General features: G+C 38.6%; 1 protein-coding gene across 1 annotated transcript in view; it reads left to right on the top strand.

Annotated features, from left to right (window-relative positions):
- The first annotated feature begins 11,217 nt into the window (after positions 1–11,217).
- The window catches only part of gbe1a (glucan (1,4-alpha-), branching enzyme 1a), a 195,728-nt gene continuing 181,011 nt past the window's right edge, over positions 11,218–25,934 (top strand). Inside the window, exon 1 of the mRNA XM_067434224.1 lies at positions 11,218–11,407. Coding sequence (XP_067290325.1) covers positions 11,310–11,407 — 98 coding nt within the window. The 5' untranslated portion in view covers positions 11,218–11,309. The remainder of the gene's footprint in view (positions 11,408–25,934) is intronic.

Genomic DNA, 25,934 nt, shown 5'->3' with positions numbered 1-25,934 from the left:
CTCATCCGTGTCACAGCTCCACTTCGCCTGATGACTCAATACTAATGCATGTCTACTCAAAGCTGAAAGCTGCGAGGCTTTGTCTGTTCTCTGTACACTTCTTTAAAAAAAGAAAAAATAGGAAAAAAACAACAATGAAATAATGAAAAATAGCTTTATGGACACAAGCCGCAGAGGTTCCTTGTACTCCAATTAAAAGTGTTTTTGGTTCCTTTTAAGTGGTTTGCACAAATTTCAAGCTTGAACAGAGGAAATTATTTTCAGATATTAATTAAACTACCTACTTTGAGATATGAACACCTGCATATTTTGACATTTCAACAAGGCTTACTGGGAAATGTTATTTGGCTTCTTTTAAATCAGAAATGAACTGACGGAAATAAATGCTTACCAATGCCATCCTGTACATGACTCGCAACCAATTATCCAATGACTGCATGTGAATTCACTCTAATTTCCTTTTTTCCTTTGCATATTTATTTGAAACATAAACACACTTCGTCTGCATTCTTTTGCTCTAATGTACATCTCCACTTATGAGTCTGATCAAGCCCAAGCCCATTAACCCAGCATGCGAAGAGATGCTAGGGACCCAGGAGTCATGCTAATAACGTAGGCCTATCATCACATTCCAGCATTCATGTCCTGTTTACAAGAACATGCTGTCCGAGTCTCAACCCACCAAGCACTCCTTCTACCGCTGTGCAGGAACACCGCTGCCTTGAGAAGCACAAGTGTGTGTACTGTACGTGTGTGCGTGAGCATGCGCGTGTGTGTGCATATGGAAAAATAAAGAAAGTGAGGCTGTAAAGTAAGGGAAACAGGGGGGGACCCAATTTTAACTGTCCAGAAATACCGAAATTGTAGTCACAAATAAGTCAGATAACATAAATGATATGCGTATTTGGTGTGCTGTCCGAAGAGATATATATATATATATATATATATATATATATATATATATATATATATATATATATATATATATATATATATATATATATATATATATATATATATAGGCTTTCTGATGCTGATAGGATAGATGTGGGATAATTGCTGTTGGCAAGTTGTTTTGGATAGATCATTTGAACGTGCTCTTCACAAACTTGAATCTGCCAGCAGGGGCCCTAACTATAGACAAACCAGCTAAGCTTGACCAACTGTAACATCCAGATACTGTAACAACCAATGCCATGAGATTAAGGCAGGACTATCTGTATGTCCAACTAGTGTTTGGGGAAAACTGGATTGAAATTATTGCATGGACGTCACTTTCCTACTGGAACACGGCCTCTCAGCCGGACTGAGTGGCAAAAGGATTTAATTAGACAATTAAATTGTCTTAGTTAAACAAACAATTATCAGTTTAAACAAAAGTTTGAACTTGATAGTGTTCCTTACAATTTACCAAATATCCAGTGATCCGTGGATATTGACATGCAGCCCTAAAACTTGCATAGTTTGTGTCTGCTTATTTAAAACCATCCACTTATGCAGTTTAAAATGGTAAATATTTAAAGGGTTAGTTCACCCAAAAATCAAAATGATGTCATTAATTTCTCACCCTCATGTCGTTCGACACCAGTAAGACCTCCGTTGATCTTCGGAACACAAATGAAGATATTTTTGTTGAAATCCGATGGCTCAGAAAGGCCTCCATTGACACCAATGTCATTTTCTCTCTCAAGTCCATCTCACTACAGTAAAGTCCATCTCACTACAGTGGCTCTACAATCATTTAATGAAGAGACCAGAATAGTTTTTGTGTGCAAAAAAAACTAAATAACGACTTATATAGTGATGGGCCGATTTCAAAACAAAGATTTAAACCGTCAGTGAATCGATTCATGATTCGCGTGTCAAACCGCCAAACTGCTGAAATCATTGGCGAATCCTGAATCGATTCACTGATTCATAACCATTCAAATCTTTGTTTTGAAATCGGCCCCACTCAAAAAAATTGTTCAGGCCCTTCATAGATATGACAGATTTAAATTATGTTCACTTTACTTCACTGTGTAACTTTTTGAGTTTATCCTTAGCTAAAATCACGTAGTTCTTTCAAAAATAGCTTCGCCTTTCGTGTTTTAACACTCGATGGCACCGTGTCGAATGTGAAGAGGGGGATTGCCATGTTAATCTTGGACTAAATTGTATTGATTGTGTTCAATCAAACTAATGTATTTAAACTGAAGTTTACTTAATTCATTTGTGTTAAAACTACATCAAATATTTGTGTTGACATTGGATCTGTAGTTCCTAGCATGCTTTGCAAGGGACTCTATTAGTAAAGTAAATTTAGGGATTTAAGGGTTATTTAATGTGTTTTTCTAAAAAGGGAAAGATGTTGTTATAATGTTAGTGTTTAATGTTCAGTTAGGTTGGACATTTAGAGGAGTTTTTGTAATGTTTTTGAATTATGTGTTACCATTATTCTGAAGAGTGGCACCTGTGCATAACGGGATACTTCACCGCTTGTTCATATTAAACTGTTATTCCTTTAACTAAAACGAGTTGATACATACCACTCTTGTCTCAGTGTGTGCACTTAAACTCTCTGACGCTCGGTGACGATCCGACAGCATTTAGCTTAGCCCATTAAGCCCAGTTCATTCACTATGGTTCCAAACTTGGCACAGTAAAAAGTCCCGGCTGAAAAATCCTCCCTCACATCTCCTCCTCCCTCTCTCATTTCTGTCAATAGGGGGGAGGGGGAGATGTGAGGGAGGATGTTTCCGTCGGGACTTTTTACTGCATTGATTCAAAGTACTCTCAGAAGTGCTATCCCGCAATACATTATAGTTCTCCTTTTTAATCCGCTTAGAAAAGCGCCACGTTTTATTTTATGTCATCATACTTGATCGTTCAACTATTCATGTAACTGTATTTAAATAGGGAAAACGTGGAGGTGTTTGGTCACTTTTTAACTTGATCTCTGTTTGGTACCATAGTGAATGAACTGGGCTTTGTGGGCTAAGCTACAGGCTATCAGAATGTCACAATCTCACTGTAGTGAGATGGACTTTGTAACGTCTTTAGTGCCTTTATGGGTCTTGAGAGAGGAAATGACATTGGTGGCAATGAAGGCCTTTCTGAGCCATCGGATTTCAACAAAAATATCTTCATTTGTGTTCCGAAGATGAACAAAGGTCTTACGGGTGTCAGTAGGGTATGTAATTATTGTCAGAATTTTTATTTTTGGGTGAACTAACCCTTCACGATTTGTCAATGCAATTTATAACAGTGCATTATATAGGGTATGATTTTACCCCAAAATTCACCATTTTGACACAAAATGATAACTGCATTTCCACGTTTAGCTATATGAAGTCCAGTTGTTTCTGTGAATTTCAGTGATCCATTTGCTTCTCTTCTCTGTAGCTTTGAGCAGTCTTTAATTCCAATTTCTTGTCAAATCTGTTTGTACAGTCAATCTCAAAGCTCTTTCCCATTTCAAAATGTGTTTTGTGTGTTTTTCACGGCATTCACACTGAAAACCAATGCTGCCACTCAGTGGGCGTAACCGCAGTCACCCCGGCCGTCCCGTGCATACGCTCTATAGTACACAACGTGTACAGATAATAAGCAAGACACTATAGCAATACATTATTTCAGATTTGACTGTAAAAATCACAAGATTTAATCACAAGCTCATGGTCTTTCCCTTGAGAACACACGCACACACTCAAAAAAAGGTGATCGACCGTGCTGTCTGACTTCTGAAAAGCATCAGCTCAGAGACTCAGAGCACTCGTGACTGTGACTGAAGTACGGTGGGCGGGAGGTGTCATGAGCAAGGTCTAAATCAATCAATATGCCCTGTTCATCACATCTTGTCTGTTTCATTCCAAGTCTCATGTTGGACAAGAGAACCTGACAAACATGTCCAGATTACTCACACCAGGGATGCACGAGGCAACCATCATTGATCGCGATGCAAAGAAATTGTATGGATGTTTACTGCATGACTCTTGGTAATTGTAACACTGAAAGCTACATACTTAAAGATTCTGCTTTAAAAACATGTCCTGATTGTTTCTCAAGGACGCATAAAGCAACTATCATTGATTATGATGCAAAAAATTGTATGAAATTTCTTACTTCCTTTTTTATTGCATTTAAAGCTACACTGTGTGATATTTTCCCCCATCTAGCGGTGTAAAGGTATATGACAATCCAGTGAATATTAGTTTCTGTTCCTCTTAATTTCGATTTTGTTTTAACTCCTACGGTGGCCGATTTAGTCATGGCTTCCAGTTCGACCTCTTCGGTGACTGTTGCTTCAAGTGATGAGGTTACTTTTGAAAACTATTATAATTTGCAGTTATTTAATTTGCCAAATGATCTATGATCAAATTAATCTATGTAAACTGAATAATAGTTTTACGTTTTTGTTATTTTTTACCATTTCATTGCTAACATCAGCTATCAGGTTCCCAGACGAATGCAAGCTAATCTTAGTAAAGGAACTTTTATCAGTGCTATCATTATTCTGTATATTGTACAACACCACTAGCGTAAGGCAAACAAATTATAATGCAATTAAAATATTAATCTCATGTTATCCGTCATAGAACACGGATTTATGTTATAAGGTAAACAATACTTTTTCATTATTGACGCGAGGAAAACGATCCTAGACGTCGTTCTAGTGTTATGCTCAGCACACCATGATATAATTAGCCAAGCAACAATAAAACTTCCAATATACACAAATAGGCTGAATTAATATTACCTGTCGAGAAGAAAGCAGGCAACGTCGGCGTTCTTTTTAAAATCGTTGCTCCTCATGAGCTCTTTGCATCTTGGAAAGGCCACTCCAATATTTACTTTTGTCTTGTTGATTTGCCCGTTGCGTTGCCGTCTTAATTCTCTTTTCCGCTTCCTTGGCGACTGTGATACATATCCCGCAATATTATTAGGTCCCCGACCCGGGTCGAATTCGGTAATCAATTCCGGGACGTGGTTGCTTTCACACAGAAGGCGACCCGGCAATGTTCCGGGAATATTGCGGGTCCGACGTGCAGTGTGAGAGGGGCTTAAGAGTGATCCTCCATCATCATATAGCAGCCTTAAGCAATCCTCCTCTTCACATTCGACACGGTGCCATCGAGTGTAAAAACGCAAAAAGCGAAGCTCGAATTTACGGGTATGTCCCTCTTTGGCAAATGTACTTTCAATATGGAGGAGCAACATGGCGACCGCCATCCGAACCCCTAACACTTATGTCTTTTCAATGGTTTATTATAAAATTACGAGAATACATTATTACTTGAAAGAAGTAAATATACATTAATGAGCACATATATTTTTGAAAGAACTAAGTGATTTTAGCTAAGAATAAACTAAAAAAGTTACACAGTGTAGCTTTAAGACTGTTGGTTATTGTGACCCTGCTGTCACACTGAAAGTTTCTGCTTTAAAAACGAAACAAACACAGCTAAAGCATAACATTATGACTTAATATCGTGTTTTTCCCCTTTTTGCTGGACTCCACATAGACGAGTGAAGGTGTGCTGTACTATATGGTACCCAGATGTTAGCAGCAGATCCTTTAAGTCCTGTAAGTTGTGAGGTGGGGCCTCCATGGATCGGACAGCACATCCTACAGATGGCCGATTGGATTGAGATCTGTGGAATTTGGAGGCCAAGTTAACACCTCAAACTCATTGTTGTGCACCTCAAACCATTCCTGAACCATTTTTGCTTTGTGGCAAGGCAGCCACCAGGCAATACTGTTTCCATGAAAGGGTGTGCACGGTCGACAACAATGCTTTGGTAGGTGGTACATGTCAAAGTAACATCCACATGGATGGCAGCACCCAAGGTTTCCCAGCAGAACATTGCTCAAGGCATTACACTGCCTCCGCCAGCTTGCCTTCTTACCATAGTTCATCCTGGTGCCATCTGTTACCCGAGACGGATCTCACGAAAATGCGTATAAATTGTACGAGTTTGCAGTCTCGTGGAATGTATAGGCCAAAATGAGTTTTGGCGTGCTTATGGTACGCAGTTTTTCGTGTGCATATGATACGCACTTTATGGCATATTATACATACGAACCCCCCCACCCTAAACCTACCCAAGAGCGTGTCATATGCACGCCATAAAGTGCGTATCATATGCACACGAAAAACCGCGTACCATATGCACGCCAAAACTCATTTTGGCGTATACATTCCACGAGATTGCAAACTCGTACTATTTATACGCATGACCATGAGATCGTGTTGGTTCCCCAGGAAAGCAACGCACACGCACCCGGTCATCCACATTATGTAAAAGAAAACGTGATTCATCAGACCAGGCCACCTTCTTCCACTGCTCAGTGGTCCAGTTCTGATGCTCACGTGCCCATTGCTGCTTCTCTCAGCAGTGGACAGGGGTCATGGGCACCCTGACTGGTCTGTGGCTATGCAGCCCCATACGCAACAATTGTATTCTGACACCTTTCTATCAGAACCAGCATTAACTTCTTGAGCAATTAGAGCTACAATAGCTCGTCTGTTTGATTGGAACAGCCTTCAATCCCCACATGTATCAATGAGCCATGGTCGCCCATGATCCTGTCACCGGTTCACCACTTGACAACTTTTGATAGATACTGACCACTGCAGACCGGGAACACCCCACAAGAGCTGCCATTTTGGAGATGCTCTGACCCACTCGTCTATCCATCACAATTTGGCCCTTGTCAAACTCGCTCAAATCCTTTTGCTTGCCCATTTTTCCTGCTTCTAACTCATCAACTTTGAGGAAAAAATGTTCACTTGCTGCATAATAAATCCCACCCACTAACAGGAGCCGTGATGAAGAGATAATCAGTGTAATTTACCTGTCAGTGGTCATAATGTTAATCCTGATCGGTGTATATGCATGCAAATTTACATGAACGCACAAAAAAGAGTGCGACACAAAAAGGCCACAAAAAGTATAATTTGAAAATCCTTCCAAAAACTGAAAGTGATTTTATAATTTGCACACTAGTCACAAAAATAAAATAAAAAATCAAACAGAAGAAGGTGCCAAATCTGAGACACCGATGAATTGGATCAATTATGTCACAGGGCTGATTCAAAGCCACACAAAATCCTGCTTAATCTTTCCCTCTCTGGATTAATTCCTCCCTTTTTATTCCTCTACATCTACACCGTTTAATATTTAAAACTGCAAACACTTGTAATAATTCTTGGCTGTGACAGGCAAAGTGAAGACAAAGCACATACGTCCATACATAAATAATAAACTTGCTATCAAAGTATATTATCCAATATGTCTTCTGCTTCCACATGCTTAAACACATCGAAAGATGCAAGGCAACAAATTCATGTTAATCAAATGTTAAGTATTGGCAATGCATTTCCAGGCACTCTCAGGTGCCCAAATCCTGTTCTTCCTGCTAAGTTCAGATCCTACCCTAAAAACACACACACACACACACACACACACACACACACACACACACACACACACACACACACACACACACACACACACACACACACACACACACACACACATGTAGGTTTTTATCAGGGCAAAGACAGCTTCAGGCTAGAAATAAATAAACAAGATCATATTTTCTGAATACTGTAAAATATATATATATATATATATATATATATATATATATATATATATATATATATATATATATATATATATATATATATATATATATATATATATTAAGGTAAACAAATAAATAATGCAGCAAAGGTGGTGAAAAGTTAAGTTGAGAATGAAAATGAATGGAATACTCCCCCTGGTGGATAAACTTACAAGTGATTATTATGTGTGTTTGTGGATCAGGAGGGATTTGACCGCCAGACTGAGTCTCTGCTGGTATTGAATTCATCACAAAAGAGTGAACAACAGCCCTGATGCAACAGTGACACGTTCAACAGAAGAGCTGAAATCCATATTTATAAAATGACATCCAGATCACAAACACACACACACACACTTTGTCTGATACTGGGTATCCATAAAATCTGAAGGCTCCATATAAACGTTTGTCCAAAGATTAAATAAAAATGTGTTGCTTGACTGAATTCTGCTCACTACAATTAGGCTACAGTTATAAAATTAATTAATTCTATTTGGTTGTATGAAAAAAAAAAAAACATTTTATCATGTCATTATATTAAATATATTACTTTTTTATGCTTAAAAATAAATGTATTATATTATGCAAATAAGAATGGACGATTATAAAAGTTTATATTAACAGATATGGTTTACTTTTAGTTTAGTGCAGGAGATGTTTGGTGTTGACTGGCTCAGTGGTCTATTTTCTGTGACACAGAACCAGAATTTATTTAGAATCTGTTACCGACAGCAAAACAAACACTGTTTAGTGTTTATTGTAAGTGCTATTGCCTTCCAGTGTATTTCATTGAAAGAAAACAAGTCTGCAATAACATTGCTATGTAAATCTACATGTCACTTTCAGGGTGGACATGTCGGTTTAAAGACCTTGTCAGAACCTGATGTGAGGAATAAGTGACCCTCGAACACTTATCCACGGATATGCAAATCTAATCATGTCTATGCAAATCCTGACATGTAAATGTACCATTGAGCTACTTTAATGTAGCGATTACAAAAATGGGGTCCATTACAGCAACAGCAACTACTCCATTACCAGTCCACACATCAAACGACATTAAGAGGAAGTCATTTTAAGAGTTCTTTTAGTTTAAACTGAACTATCACATGCTCTGCTTGTTTGTCTGTATCTCTCGTCCTCCACGTCTAAAGGTTTCAGTCTGTCTGAGTGAGTGTCTGGGTGAGGTCTTGTTTGACTAGTCTCTAGGGAAGATACTGGAAGGAAATGTCTTCAACGTGATGTGGCAACATGGCCCCAGGGGTCATGCGACAGCTCTAAAATGGCCTTTTGATTCCGATTCACAGCCCATAATAACCCCGCTACCAGATCTAAGGCCCTTTTATGTAGCCTCGGCAACCCTACCCAGGGAATTTTCACTACCGTCTTGTCCTCTCGCTGGGGAAACTATACCGCCGAGAGAAAAAGAAAGAAATGGCAGAGAGGGAGGCTTTGTGCGTATATTCTTCCTAACGTCATAACTCACTCTTCTTTCCCAGTCCCAGAAAAATAGTCAGGAAATACCATGGCTCCTCTAGGCGAAGTTATTGCTCACAATAAAGGTAAGAATGTAGATCTAAGGAGCCTAGGATAGAAAAATAACAGCACTTCCTCTTTTTTTGTCCATTTAAGGGCCAGAGAGAGCGAAGGAGCCACCTCAGATATCTTTGTGTTCCTGAAGCGGTTTTCAGCCAGATGCTGCCATTATTCCCAGTGTGGGCTGAATAAACAGTGGGATGACCTATGACCCCAGGGTTTATGATTTCATAAGCTCAAATCCAGTTTGTGGTCAAGCTGACCATACACACCTGTGCGCATTTATTTCTAGTGGACTCGAGTTTTATCTCACCTAAGAATCTCTGTGTGACAAAGACAGAAAGTCAACAGCCATTTAATATTTTCTCTGTATTTTTTATCTTGTTTGAGCATGTGTAGACGTATGGATGTACAATTGTGTAAATGGTATCAGAAGCTGAGAAAGAGTTTTGTGACCATTCCAGCTTTAACTTCCCCTCCCTAGAAATAAAATAATATTTATATATTTTTTTCCCGTCTCTGTGCACATATTGCTATTTCATACCCGTATAAGAGTGTAGTAAAAGGACGCATTTTAGTTTTAAAATAATACAATTTTGTGTTTCAGTGACGTCATTTTACTCAATGAAATTTCCAATTGGCCATTCGCGTCTCGCGTCGACGACGCAATCAGAGCAGCTTTGGACTTGAGAGTTGAAGGTAGGTTCAAATGATTTCTGTAATATAGTGTTAAAATATAACTAATTAAGTCAAGATTTGAATCAACATTGGCGGGTGAGATGTTTTAAGTCTGGAATGACTCGCTTAGTGTGGTCAAATATTGTTAATTATCTTTATATTCATAGTATTGTTATAGGTCCGCCCACGCGCCGTTTATATCAGGGCTGCACGATTTGGGGAAAATATATAATTGCGATTATTCTGGCTACTTTTGGCTACTTTAGTGGAGTTATGTTATCAGCCTTTGCATGTGTGGAACATTTTGCAGTATATACATGCAAAGGTTGATAACATAACTCCACTAAAGTAGCCTATAATTAGCAACCACTTATTTACAAAGTGCCATGCGTAGTCATATATCTTACTCTCAATTCTTATACTGAACATTATCCCTGGTCATCTCTTGGAATATCTGAAAGCTATTTTACAGATGGTGAAAACCAATTGTTTAGTAAATATTTCAAGAATGTCCAGACTTTAACAGTTCTCGTGATTGTTTAACAATAGACTTTGTTAAAGTAAGGATATAATAATAGGTTAAGACCATTAATGCCTCCTCGTTACCATGCTTATGCAAACTTTATGTATTTTTATTTAGCATTTATGAAAAATAAAAACCTACACATTTAGAGACTATAGCTACAACATTCTACAGTTGTAATATAAATCTTTACTGAAAAATCTATTCCATGAACAGATTATATATTATAAATTCTACATCAAGTTAGTCAAAACTGAACACAAACACAATAGAATGTGATACATTTTAGTAACGGTGGTCAGGAGTTTAAAAAGCAGTTGGGGCAGTATCATGTTTTATTAAAAACCATCACCGTGCGCTGATGTAGGCTAACTCTCGTTGTGGACACGGGGAAACTAAAGCAAAGATCATTTACAACATTCTATCTCAGATACCGCCCAAAATGCAGCAATAACCAATACGAATAATAGACAAATATATTTTTTAAAGTCAGGGTGATGATCGTTTTCATGATCGATTGTCACTGTCATGATCAGGCAGAAAAAAAGTACTAAAAAGTATTAAAAATAATTATAGAAATTATTTTCAGTCATGATTTTCATTACGTTTTTTAAGAGAAAACATGCCTTTTTTGCCTTTTAAGAAAAAAGATCTCCAAATCTTGTTACATGACATCAAAATGGCTTACCGCATCTTTGTGACACTACACACACGCAGACACAAAAGAAGAGTATAATATTTTGGAAAAAAATCATGACTGCCCAAACACTGAGAGAAAAAGTCATGTTTGCATTGAGTGAAGAAATGTGTTTCTTATGAAAGGGGGCCTTTCTGCTCTGAGCTATGACTGGATTGGGCAAGAGGCCAAGGTGGATTGGTCGTGAGTTTGCGAATCCCACAGAGACACTCTCTACCTCCACCACCAGTATATCGCTCCTATTAAAACTGAGAGCCACAGAAATGTCGGATTCAATCACTGATGAGACTTTACCAAACCTCAACGCGTTTCTACAGGCAGATCCGTATATACGACACTATGAGGGAGAGCTGCACAGCAGGTAAACAAACGTTTAATAAATGCAACCTATTATTAGTTGTTTTATGTATTTATTCTGAGACTTCCTTCATGATTATGCATTTTGATAGCATCAGAGTTTTCTTTCTATGAAGTCTTTGCTATAATTCATGCCAGTGTCTGTTGCTCTTCTTGTCACAATCAGAAAGCTGTCCCTCTCAATTTCTTCAGACACTGCAATGACGTCACTCTGAAGTGACATATTACAAATAGTAGTACACTCAGGTGTAAAAAATATACAAATTACTCGACTTTACTGCAAAAAATATCAGTCTAATTCAGCCAACCCTTACGAAAGGAAAATATATTTACCAATATATTTTCTTGAAATATATTTGAATATATGGAAAAATATATTGATGGTATTATAAAATATATTATATATTCATGCAATATATTGCAAAATATACAAATGATTGCCGCTTTCAATATATTGGAAAATATAAATATTAAATCCCATATATGTGAATATATTGCATGATATTTTCAAATATATTGCAATAGATTTTTGTTTCGTAAGGGAAGAGATCACGCAGTGACGTATCGATCATCTACTGGTCATCCATGTGTTCTCATAGTCTGCATTACACTCCGCTTTTAGAAACGCAATTGTGAACTTCCCTAAGCACTTCCCCTCAGGGGAATCACTACTGCCATTTTGAAGTGCGTTGCACTTTGTGAAGAGTACGAGGGACGTTTATATGCACAGGCCATCGCTCCCTTGATTTTGACTTCATATGCATTTCAGGCAGCTTAATATACCACAATGGCACACGAACGATTGTGACATCTCACATTAAAACAACCCAAACACACCTATATACAAATATAATGCTGCATAAAAAAAATTCTTAAAGGATTTAAAAAAAAAAAAAATCAGCTCCATAGTGAATTCCAAGTGATCAAGAGGTCACACTACAATAGCAAACCACAATGATACCGTGAACTCCAGATAGACAAAATTGAGTCCCTGCCTACTTTTTTTTCTTGTTTGAAAAGCTGTTGCACTTACCTGGCTCCGCTCTCCTACATACTGCTGCTCAATTTTCATTTTCCTGCAGTACTCCATCTAGAATTGCGGTATATTCTCTGTTTTTTTGGTAAAATTTTAACCGGTCCAATCGGCGAACAGAGGGAGTGGCTGAGAAAGATGATGTTGATGTTGTGCGCTAGTTTGACATGACGTCCAAATTTGGACGAAAAGTATGGAAAAGTGGCAGAGATGATGGGATGCAGAGGTGAAAGGGAGACATCTATACGATATACAAAAAAAGGTTGGAACGGGGAAGGTCAATGGAAGAAATCGAAGGAAAATAATCCTTACTAGACTAAGGGTTGGACATTGTGGGTTAAATAAATATTTATGTATTACTGGTATGCATATATCAGGAATGTGTGAATTTTGTAATAATATTGAATCTATTGAACATGCAATTTGAATGTCAGAAATATGAGAGGGAAAGAATAAAGATGAAAGAAGATATAAGGAAAGCGTGAAATATACGGAAATATTGGGTAAAACATCAAAAGACATAAGTGAACATTTGTTTAGTTTCCTAAAGGCCACAGGTTTAGCAGATAGGATATAGTTTACAGGTCAAAAAAAAAAAAAAAAAAAAAAAATATATATATATTTTTTTTTTGTTGTTGATGTATTTCACCTCTGCCTAAGCTTCGGTCCACACTCCAATACAGTAGGTGGCAGTAATTCACCATTGGAGTTGGATGCCAACTGCCGTTAAACATCAAAGAAGATCAAGAAGTTTGAAATGACTTAAGTCACGATCAAACGTTAGAGATTGTTTATGGCTGATTCAGAGTGGCTCTGGGCAGATCCGATAGTTTTAAACTTCAACAGAGTACCTGTGTTCATGGAAGTTAACGCTTGTTAATGGAGAGTAGCCAGACTCTCTGTACTGACAGACTGATCTCATGAAATGGCGTATGCATGATACGCCAATTCGTATGCCATTGTGGCATGCTATCAAGACGCATAATCGCTTTTTAGCCTGTTTATCAACAGCATTTGGCTAGGGCTGTGTTGAAAAAATCGATTCACCAATTTTGAATCGATTTTCATATTAATTGATAAAGATCGATCCGTAACTCAGAGGATCGATTTAATAATAGGCCTACATTTTCCCCGTGAATTTTAATTTGCCGCGTCATTGAATTCATCATGCGCGCGAGGTGGAAGGACATTAAAACAACGAACATGGCAGCTTTGAAAACTCCAGAACCGCCGCGGACAGAGAATACTAGAGTAGGTAAACAAACTCAAGCCGAAGCTCTCGTCACTATACCGCCGCTGCCGTGCTGAAGAAGTGGACTGAGAATACTAGAGTAAGGTTGATGAGTGAACTCAGGCTGCTGGATATGTCGAGAACGCGGCTTACTTCACAGCCGCTCTCCAGCGCGCACTGCCAAGGAAATAAATGGCTGCCTTGTCATGACAGCACGCGCCCTCTCCACAGCGCGCGTTCGCTGACTAGAGCACTCTGGAAGGGGGATTGTTCTTTACAACCATCAATACTCCATTAATTTGCAGTTGAATGTCTATAATAATAGTATCAATATGTTGCATAACTACAGTCCTGTAATATTCAGGTAGCAGCTGGAAAAGATGCTTTCTTTAAAAACACTCAGATCGGATCAGATCGGATTGAATAATAATCGATTCAAAATCTTGAGAATCGGAATCAAATCGATTCTTGAAATTTGAATCGAAACCCAGCCCTACATTTGGCCTCCATTGACTTACATTACCCTGCGATTGTGTGTTAATTTAAACACACACACAAACACAAACACAGCCCCTGCCCCTAAACCTACCCATCGCAAGACACATTCTGCATTTTTACATAAAAAAACAAAACAAAACATAATTTACTTAGCCTGACAAGCCAGACCCACATCAAGATGTTTGGTCTGGAAACTCACCATTGACAGGGCTCAATCCGAGGGGCGGGATAAACGGTTGTCTTTCAAATTCCTCTGCACGCGATAGGATACGGTACACAACCAACCAGAGCAACGAAGGTGAAGCAGAGCTTGTTGATAGATTAAACATTCGGCGTAGCAGGTCGGCAAAACTCTGAACACATCTTCCCTTTTTAAGAATGACTTCAGTGCCGTTCTTTGTTCTTTTCTCAGAGAAAAGCTTAACTCCAAGTCTTCCAGAGTCGCGGTCAGAGCTGATTCGAATGACCGCCGTTCGCCAGTTTCTGTGTTTACTAGAAGCACGTCGCAAACGCAACTCGGCCGTCGTCATTATGGCCCCGCCCACCGACTCTATACAAGATGTGATTGGCCCGGCAAGAGTTAGGGTAATACAGCTCAGAAGGGTATTGAGAGTTGCTAGACGACACTCGCGGGCAGATTAGATTTGCTGCCGCTAGGGTGCGTCCAGATTTCTAGGCCATAATTTAGTATGTTTATAAATCGATTTACATCATGGACACACACACACAATGGTTCATTTCGGCGTAGACATTCACACGGAATCGCATGTGGGATGATGGTTTGTTTTGGTGTAGACATACACGCGGATAGCTCAAAATGCGTACAGATAACACGCTACTTGGCTTTAGAAAGTGGCGTGTATGTTTAAGCAAAGTCATAATGTCATGTTGGTACTGAAATGTACGAGAGTCTGGTAAAAACCAGGCTAGTTGCACTCAGATATACATCAAAATAAGAGGAAAAAAACAATCGCAACTTGTAGGCAATATAAACGCTGCCTAGTAGATAATCCAGTTGTCAGTTATTCAAAATATTAAAATCAATGAAATTAATTAATCAAAAATGTACATTTTGTCATCAGTTACTCACTTCCATGTCAAGATATCATGACGATATCATTCCTTATAAAAGCCAAAATGTTGTGAAATTGTCTAACTTCGGTCTGCTGGACAGTGTCTCTGCTCGCTTCCATAATAATTTGCGATTGATAGCATTTGCCATACACAGTGAGCGTGAGTCGCTTTACTGTAACAGGCATGGATTCCAGACTTTTTTTGATTATTTATGTTCATATAGAACTCATGGTGAAAATAGGGGACTGTCAGCTAGGCCAGTAGACTGAGAAAGCAGCTAATTGGCCAGAGCTTGTGAAAACGGGGTGAGATGGCACACAGAGAGACCGCATTTGAGCTTGGCAGGTTTCCCCCCCATATCACCAGCCAGTCGTCATACCTTGTTAAAATTCACTTTAATGTCTAGAGCCTCTCAGACAGACACATGCACACACTCGTGCAGGCATGGGCACGCGCACCTGAGACTTCCATGGGATGGTTTTTGTGAGGCTGGGAGACTGAAAGTGAAAATTAAGTCAGGCATTGTCAGCAGAATATTGTCACAGGGGGTTTCAGTTCATGACGAGGTTTTGACAGTAAACTTTCCTAGAAAAATGCTTGTGCGAAGTATGCAAATGCACTTTGCAGTTCGAAAACCCATATTCCCTTCTTAAAATTTCACACTTTTCTTGCAGCTTTATGCCAATAGGAAAGGTTTTGTGGACAAAATGTAATGTATTTAAAGCAGGGTTATCTGTCATGTTACCTGTGTGAATTTGTCTAGTTAGCCAGTAAGAAGACCTGGTTTTGAATGATAATTTTTTAATGAAATTACAGCTCTCAGAGGATGTACATCAGTTGCAGGGATGTTTTTGTATGCATTTTTCTCTTTTGGTGATAAATGAACTGGAATGGAGAGTGAACTGTGGATGAGAGCTGTGGGGGAGAAAACATGGCTGCTCTATAACAGGATTTGCCACTGCTGACAACCGTAGCAAACACACAGCAACACATTAAAAACTTCAGATTCCAGTATGACATTGCCACTCATTATATCACATACACCTGCACTTGTTTGAATGAAGGCTCTGAGCCTGTGTTATGCAGTGCTGACTGTTAAGGATCCTGATCAAGTGACCATGTTTGTATGTGCGATAGAATTATAAAGTAAAAATATAATATAAATCATTAATAATATAAAATAAATATATTCTGTTAGATTATAGTCATTCATCAATGAAAATAAAACGTAACCCAATGTAAATGTCTAAACCTTAGGAAACTGTTGAGGTAACAAATTACAAGTAACGTGTGCTATATAACCACATTATTATTTCCAAGTAACTAGTAAAGTAAGACTTTACTTTTAAATTTACAACAAAATAATACATAAAAATATAAAATATTATAATAGTTACTTTTTCTAACAAGTAATGCAATGTACTTTTTCCCATTTATAGATTAACATCTATACTGGCTGGCCTGACAAGCCAGAAACTCATCAAGATGTTTGGTCTGGAACCTCTCCATTGACAGGGCTTAATCCGATGGGCGGGATAAACGGTTGTCTTTCAAACTCCCTCTTCACGCAACATCATCAAAGCACTCCATATGTGACATCAGTTAGTTAATTAGAATCTCTTGATGCATTAAAAATACATTTTGGTCCAAAAATAGCAAATAAAAACTACAACTTTATTCAGCATTGTCTTCTCTTCCGTGTTTGTTTTTAAACCTCAAATAAAGATTCAAACAGTCATGAATCATGGGATTGATTGTCTTACTTGTGTGGAACAACATTAGAGTGAGTCATTAATGACATAATTTTCTTTTTTGGGTGAACTAACCCTTTAAAGACTGCCGTTCACCAGCTTCTTTATTTACAAAGTAGCATGCGGAACCGCGGCAACTCTGCCGTCATTGTTAAGCACGCCCACCGACTCTATTCACAATGTGATTGGCCTGACCAGAATTTGGTTTTTCCAGCTCAGATGTGTATTGAAAGTTGCTAGATTACACTCGCGTTAGATTCGATTTGCTGCATAGATTTCTAGGCTATCTCCAGAGTAAAAGCAGGCATACACTGTGCGGGAGGTCATGACATATCGCACCCGCAATGACTCAGTTAACTTGAATTAATCGCGTCAAAGCAGCTGGCGCACAACGATAACATATCGCACGGCGAGCCGGCAGCTATCGCGTGAGCTTTTGCGCTAAACACAGACTGGAGCTTTCAAATTTGCTGCTATAGCTTCGGATAGGGAAAAAAGAGGAAAAATTATTTGTGTGCAAATGATTTGTTGAAAAGCAGAGAACGGCAGCTATTCCTTTTCGAGAGAGAGAGAGAGAGAGAGAGAGAGAGAGAGAGAGAGAGAGAGAGAGAGAGAGAGAGAGAGAGAGAGAGAGAGAGAGAGAGAGAGAGAGAGAGAGAGAGAGAGAGAGAGAGAGAGAGAGAGGTGCGACAATGTATACGCATGCTTGTATGGTTGCAGACACTGTGCTAGAGGCTAAAAATACTTGTCGATCTAGTGTCATGGTTGTGGATGGCAATATAGGGACTATACGCCTGGCTTACATTGTGGTGCTGTGTAAACATGATGGTTATTGTAGTTCTTTCTAGACTGAATGTGAGCATGCATTTCCTTGTCTCACTTGCACAAAAACAGATTCAGTGTTCCTCAAAATTAATAAAAACAGTGTAATGCAAAACTCTGCATATTACACGTCTTTGCTGATGAACTTTAATGATCTAATTCAACACATGTTATTTTTTTATTTATTTTTTATTATTGCTGAAGTAAGAGTGTTGCTCATTCTTGGCCTGCACCCTACTGTTCTCTAATCCAGGATGGCAGCACAGCTAAAATATTTGCTTGAGTTGCGCCATCTACTGTACACGCGTGCATTTGCATTTCCTTCAGCTTGAGGCTTATTCATCTCACTGTTGGTGTGAAAGTGCTTTTATATTTGCCAAAAATAGGACTTACAATCACCCAGCCCAGGTGAGAACAGGGATTGTAGGGAGTCATAGTAACGCATTACTTTTTAAAAGTAATTTTCCCCAGCACTTAATGTCTGATAGACTGACAGCACTGTTGGTTAGACTTTACCCTCCCTCGTAGCCACTTCCCTTCTAAGATGGAAGCTTTTAAGGTTGAGTTTTTTCTCTGGTTTTTGTTACTGCTGAGGACCAGGTGCTGCTGATGACACTTCTACCCTAGTGAGAGTCATTACATCCTGATATCTCTCTCTTTCAGCCCTGAGTGAAATGTCACATTTCTTGCTTTAGAAATGATTCAGTTTGATTGATTGCCTTCATCACCGATAATGGCCTCTTTTCTCTTAGGGGCCAGAAATGATACTGTTGGCACTTTTAAAGAGCCTGTCGGTCATTATGTTCACTGTACATAAAGAAGAGAGTGTTAAAAGATGACGTGGTGGCCTCTGATATGTGGCATCCTTGTGTACAATCAGAGTTTACATTTTGCTGTTAAGTTAGCCAGATCTGAATTTACCTCTGACCTTTGTACAAAATTGTTCCAGAGTTTAATTTGTTAGGGGCCAACCTGGTAATTGTGTTGTTTTTTTCCTCTCATAAGTAAACATGTCATACCACCTTTGCCTCCTGCCAACAGAGAACCACAAATTTTGCTGCCTCATTTATTCTTGCCTTCTTAATATTCCCTTCCTCAGACCATGTTTTTGATAAGGTTCATTTCTATTCAGAATGGTGCACCCAGGGGACTGGATAAATGCAAAGCTTAAATGGAGTGGGAAACAAAAAGCAAAAGTAATGTTATTTAGAGTATAAGATTTGAATAAGATGGCATACACCAATTAAGCCCATTCTGGTGCTGGTGGCACTCGTGAGGAATGCATAAACAGGCTTCGTCCTGATCTCCTTTATGCATGTAAAACTTTTTGCCATTAAACTTCAAAACGTGCAGTCAAGCGTTCCGTGGGTCTGCATGGGGAACTCATGTTGTTATGAGGTGGTCTCTGTCTGTGATATTTATGAGCAGTGCTTGGTTAGCAGGCACAGGTAGCAGCGTTGTCAAGCACTGTCAAGCCACACAGGTTTTTTCCCTCCGGTGAAACACATTTGTGAAATGCAGGTGGTGGTTGTTTATCTGTGATTCTTTTTTTGTGTGTGTCATTTTACATCCTCTATATTTCAAATGTTCTGAAAGATTGATTAAAACAAGAGAGTGGGTTTGTGAGTTAATCATGTAAATGTTTTGCAGGGAGTGCCGTAGGGGTGATTCTAGAGCCTCACAGGTCCAGGGGAGCCCACACAAATTACAGTAGGGTATAAATAATTATGTGCAGTTTACATAAATGATGATCCCACAAACTTACTTTGTGCGATATTAGTTTTAATGATGGTACTGAGATTTATTCAGTTCTGTAGTATATAATATGAATGGGATTTGAAAATGTACGTAGTTGCACACAATTTATCACAAATTTGCTTGATTCCATGGCAGCAATACGATTTGTTTTCTGCCAACTGGCAACCTGTGGTGTCAAAATACTATTGGGTAAACTGGCGGTGTGCGGTGTAGCACAGACCAAAACAAAAACGTACATTCTGACACTGAACGCACATTTTAAAGGAGAACTAGACATATATGGTATCATTTGAAAGATTAGAACCTTAGCTTTCTTAATAACCCAATAACTTCTGCATTTATATTACATAGAAGAAAATAATACGGTCTGAATTCGACCCACAAATACTCTTATTATTGCTAGTTTTGATTGTCGATGTCAGCCACGATTTTTGATGATGTCATCACATATTCCATCATGCTACAGAAAAGCTGAGAATTTCAGTTTTTTATAGACATGTGGATCATGATTCTAGACCAATCAGAGCCCGAGATCTCCCTTTACAAAGCTGAAGAGGCGGAGCCTTCTTTTCGATTTCCTAGTGGCCAGTTTATGTCAATTGTTATGAGTTGTTAGACACTTTGGTCAGATAAATCTCAATAACTTTTATTTGCAAGGAGATTTTTTCCCCTGTTTAGTGCCAATTTATAGAATCAACAGAAACTTCCAAAAAGCTTGGATCCCAAAATGGATATACAGTAATATACAGTATTCAAATATGACGATCGAATTCTACCTGAAAGGGAGTGGGTAGAAGACAACTTATTTAATCCCACCCCAGTTCCACATTTAGGATTATTTACAAATGTTATATCATGGTGGCGTTACCACAAGTAACAAGTAATTTTTACAACAACAGTTTATACTAACAATGTAATCGGAATAAGCAATGCCAACAATGGTAATGGACAATATACCAACGATGGTAAGAAAAGATAGAAAAGTTAGGAGAGCTTTGAAGAGGATGAAGAGAGGAAATGCAGTTGGTCCTGATGACATACCAGTGGAGGTATGGAAGTGTCTAGGAGAGATGGCAGTAGGGTTTTTAACTAGCTTGTTCAACAAGGTTTTAGAGAGTGAGAGGATGCCTGTAGAATGGAGGAGAAGTGGTTTTGGTGCCGATTTTTAAGAACAAGGGAGATTTATTAAGCTGATGAGCCATACAATAAAGCGGTGGGAAAGAGTAGTGGAAGCAAGCCTAAGGGGAGAAGTGGACATTTCTGAGCAGCAGTTTGGTTTCATACCAAGAAAGAACACTACAGATGCATTATTTGCTTTGAGAATGTTAATGGAGAAGTACAGAGAGGGTCAGAAAGAGCTGCATTGTGTCTTTGTAGATTTAGAAAAAAGCATATGACAGAGTGCCAAGAGAGGAGCTGTGGTATTGTATGAGGAGGTCTGGAGTGGCAGAGAAGTATGTTAGAGTAGTCCAGGATATGTATGAGAGCAGTAGGACAGTGGTAAGGTGTGCCGTAGGTGAGACAGAGGACTTCACGGTGAAGGTGGGACTGCATCAAGGATCGGCTCTGAGCCCCTTCTTGTTTGCGGTGGTGATTGACAGGCTGACAGATGAGGTCAGACAGGAATGGACTGATGTTTGCGGATGACATTGTGATCTGTAGTGAGAGCAGGGAGAAGGTGGAGGAAAGTCTAGAGGGTGAGGTTTGCTCTGGAGAGGAGAGGAATGAAGGTTAGTTGCAGCAAGACAGAATACATGTGTGTGTGAATGAGAGAGAACCAAGTGGAACAGTGATGTGCAGGATGTTAAGTACTTAGGCTCAACAGTCCAGAGCAATGGGGAGTGTGGAAAAGAGGTGAAGAAGCATGTGCAGGCAGGTTGGAATGGGTGGAGAAAAGTGTCAGGTCTGTTGTGTGATAAAAGAGTACCAGCAAGAATGAAAGGAAAGGTGTACAGGACTGTAGTGAGACCAGCGATGTTGTATGGTTTGGAGACAGTTGCACTGAGGAAACAACAGGAGGAAGATCTAGAGGTAGCAGAGCTGAAGATGTTGAGGTTCTCTGTGAGAGTGACGAGGATGGATAGGATCAGGAATGAGTACATCAGAGAAACAGCACATGTGAGATGTTTTGGAGACAAAGTTAGAGAGGCCAGGTTGAGATGGTTTGGACATGTTCAGAGAAGAGAGAGTGAATATATTGGTAAAAGGATGCTGAGGTTAGAGCTGCCAGGCAGGAGGTCAAGAGGAAGACCAAAAAGGAGGTTTATGGATGTAGTGAAGGAGGACATGAAGGTAGTCAGTCTGATAGAAGAGGATACAGAAGATAGGACTAGATGGAGGCAGATGAGTCACTGTGGTAACACTTGAAGGGAACAGCCGAAATAAAAAGACTCACATGCAAAATTAAAGTTTATGTTTGCATAATATCTGTGTGTACTGTTTATAATTACGGCAACCTGCCATAATTAATATGTCACATTTGCGATATATTATAATACTTATAATGCAATATAATACAATTAGGGCTGGGCAAGTTAACACGTTATCGCGTTAACACATTAATTAACGCCGACAATTATTTTATCACGCATTAACGTAGTTTTTTTATTATGTTGAAAGCCCGTTGCTCACTGCCTGTGAATACACATATTGTAACATAGTCCACTGAAGAGGCAAGGTTGAGAACCCAAGTGCAGTTTCTTTTATTAAAGCTTAACATAAACAAAAGACTTGGTAAAATAAACAGAAGACTTGACCAGACTTGACTGAAAACTTAACCACTCACCAAACAAGGGTTACATATACAAAAACTGACAAAGATACATGGCAAACATGAGGGCTTAAATACACAAGATCTAATGACAAGACAAGTGACACCTGTGAACAATGATTAACCCATAAACCAATGACAACATGACACAAGAACACGAGGCAGGAACACATGAGGGCATAGTCACATGACAAGGGAACTTGTCCGGGGAAGTGCATGACATGACAGTGAACATGAAAACCTTAAAACACAAAACATAAAAACCAACACCAAAACACCCTGTGACACATATAGACAAACCATTGGTCACAGGAGAATACAGGGCTGTCTGTAAGCCAAGGGCTTGACATTCTTTGTCTGGGACAAATGGGACAAATAAAATATTAAAATAACAAGAAACCAGAGAATGATTCAGATTTTGTTGTTATTATTATATTCAATGTAAACAGCGATTGATAATGGAGCGTATCTCTGCCTCTGGTAACAGTTGCGTTGAGGCTCATGCTGCCTGTCTTTTTGTGAGAGACATTCGTGGAGAAATCAAAACAAGTGAGTAGCAATATAAACTCTAAACCTATTTTTAAAAATATAAAAAAAATATATAAACCTGTTTTTTCTATTTTTATATACCAAACCAAACAGTAATGCCCTGGCAGTGGCAAATAGTTTTGGTTTTATATTTAATTTGATTAAATTCATATTATAAGTTGATATTTACAAGAAATATTGTAACTGTTACTAACTTTTAACTGCTGTAAAAAGCACCTTATTTGTTTAAAGTGTTTGCAAACCATATGTTATTGCACTTTTGTTCAGCAGCACTTTTAAAATAAAAGTATACAATACACTACTTTTGTATTCATTATTGAATTTTGCGCATGTTGCGATTGATCACGATTTAACATTTTAATCTTTGTCCAGCACTAAATACAATAGAACTGTACATCTTGCCACATCCTTGCCTTGTATTTAGTCTAAAAGAGTAAGAGCAAAGAACACAGAATTCCTTGCTATAGTCTTTTGTACATAAACATATCCAGTTACTGTACTTTGTAAATATGCATAATCTATACATCAGTAGGGGTTAGTGTCCCATTATGGTTTTTCAAATATTCCCTTTCATGAAGTGAGTAATATAGCTGAATTTAAACGTCAAAGTTGTAAAGTTGAAAGTGCACAATAAATAAGACTCTGAACCACCTATTGTCTTTTGTTGATGGACTTGCACTTTTTTAATGTAGATGGTGAGGAAAATGTAACTCAAAATGAGGAGTGTATTACTGAGAAACGTCCAGCTTAAGTCTTCCTTGCGTCCTTGTTCAGGATGAATAACTAGTTCATCATTTTCATCATCAAACTCGGATGCTCGAATTTATATGGTAGAATCGACGTCATCGTTACTGTGTATGAATATGGCAACCTGCCATAGTTATACACTTAACACCCATTATCATAACTGAACTTCAGCTCCGGAAGGTGAAGGTCAGTTATGATAATGAGTGTTTAGCTTCCAAAACACACTGTACGTGGTAGACCAATTGTAACAGACAGGGTCGTTTGGCCAATCAGAGCAGAGTAGGCTCGTGGAAAGGAGGGATTTATAGACTGATTCGTCTGTTGAATGAATTTTGTTTTTGACCTTTGCATGTAAATCATTGTAGGAGACCTCCAAAACAAAATTAGGAGCTTTTAAAATAGCATAACAGGGGCACTTTGATGCTGTTTTCTACAGGTGAAAGTTGAGTCGTGTGGTGCTAAAGCAATAGTCGGCATATGAATTTATGAGACAACCTTGTCTGCAAGGTTATTGCATGAATACCTGCTGTTGTAGAGCGTCTTAAAGATTGTCGACTCGCTTATTAATCTCATTCTACAGTGGAACTTTAGCTGTAATGCAAAATCAGCCTTCAGCGGTTCCCATTCACTGCAATTGCATGGAAAGAGTAGTACATAATTCCACATTTATATTTTTGTATTCCAAAAATGAATAAGAAAGAACAAAGTCATACAGGTTAGGCAGGAAATTAGATGGATTTTCTTCTTTGCAACTAAACTTTTTTTTTTTTTTTTTATACATCCAGTAGAGCATTGATTTGTCTAAGTGCTTTTGCAAATCCATTGTGATGGATTCATAGGTGTGGGAAGACATTTGATTAAATATGATATTATTGCAGGAACCCAGAACAATCTTTGGACTTGAGTTCCTTGCTTAAGGGTGCACAACATTGGTCAGGGATAGACACCGTAGGGAGCCAGCAGCCCTCCAGTTCTACGCCGGCATTTGCCACTATGCCGCTTCGCACCAATAATCAAGTCATGGATTCTGAGCTCTAACACACAGCACTCGCACCATTATTATTCATGGGCTTGTTTTCTTTTTGTCTTTGCTGTTACCTTTTAGAAGCCCCAGGTAAAGATTCACCTGGACCATTCCACCCTGTGCTGAAGAAAATAGCATTTGGTCATAAGATAATAACTTGGCGTAGGGTTTTGTATCATCAACTTCCTGCGGTTACATCCTGATTGGTGGCTGTTTAATCCCTCTTGGACATTTGAAGGGCTGATTGTTTTTTTGGGGGGGTTGCTTCTGTGAAAGTCATAGAAGACACTGCATGAACATTTTTTTTTTTTTGTTTTGTTGCATTCCATTATTTTAGTGGTTTCATTTTAGCACTTAAAAAAAAAAAAAAAAATGTATATGAAGAAAAAGGACTTGCCCATAATAAAGAACATTTCCAAGTGAGATGTTTTATAGCTTTATACTCTTGTTTGTTTGGCTCATTTATTTACAAGAAAGAAAGGAATCCGTATCTCCCATATGAACACCCCTGATCAATGTGCTTGGAGCATTTGTGCCAACCACTAAACCACAGCTTCAGTAAGAGTTTTTGTTCCAAGGTGTGTCCTCACCTTAAGAAAGGAACCTCAGTGTTTATTTAAAAAAAAGAAACACAGTCAATATCCTAGACTGGCTGACTAAGGAAAAGGCTTAGTCCCTGATGGCAAATCCAGGAGACAAAAACAGGCTTTGTGTCCTCATCCTTCTTCTTTAATTGGTTAAATTAACGGTTAAGATGTGGTTTGTGTCAGCAGAAGGTCAGCAAGAAGTTTCTTAGCCTCTCTGGCTTTCTCATTCATAATAGGGTGCTGTTTCAACTTTTGGTATATCGTTTTTTTCATTCCGTGGTGGAAATTTACCTTTTTTAAGTGATAAAATGATCTCTGCCTAATTTCACAGCAACAAATGTATGGATCTTAAATATACACAACTAAATTAAATTTTCACACTTGCATAATTGGACAAAATAAATAAAAGTAAATAAAAAAGGTACTGCTTCCTTGACCCCAAACCCCCAATCCAAACTTTTTTTTGGTACTTATTAAAAAAAACAATTGTATAAAGCGGAAAGTATACTTTTTTATGCATACGCAAGCGTTTTTCAGACAGTCACACACATGCGTACAGAGGCATTTGACGCATACACAGTTTTGAGCAATCTTTCACCACGAGTTACAACTCATGTACTGCAAAAAATAAAATGCGCATGTGCATTGCAACCTGTGCGTATGTGAAGTTACAAAAATCCGGTGGTG

Source organism: Pseudorasbora parva, chromosome 23 (genome assembly GCF_024679245.1).
Source record: "Pseudorasbora parva isolate DD20220531a chromosome 23, ASM2467924v1, whole genome shotgun sequence".
In the NCBI taxonomy this organism is placed as follows: Eukaryota; Metazoa; Chordata; class Actinopteri; order Cypriniformes; family Gobionidae; genus Pseudorasbora; species Pseudorasbora parva.
Note: the sequence above shows the minus strand (reverse complement) of the source record. Positions and strands in the feature narration are given on the sequence as shown.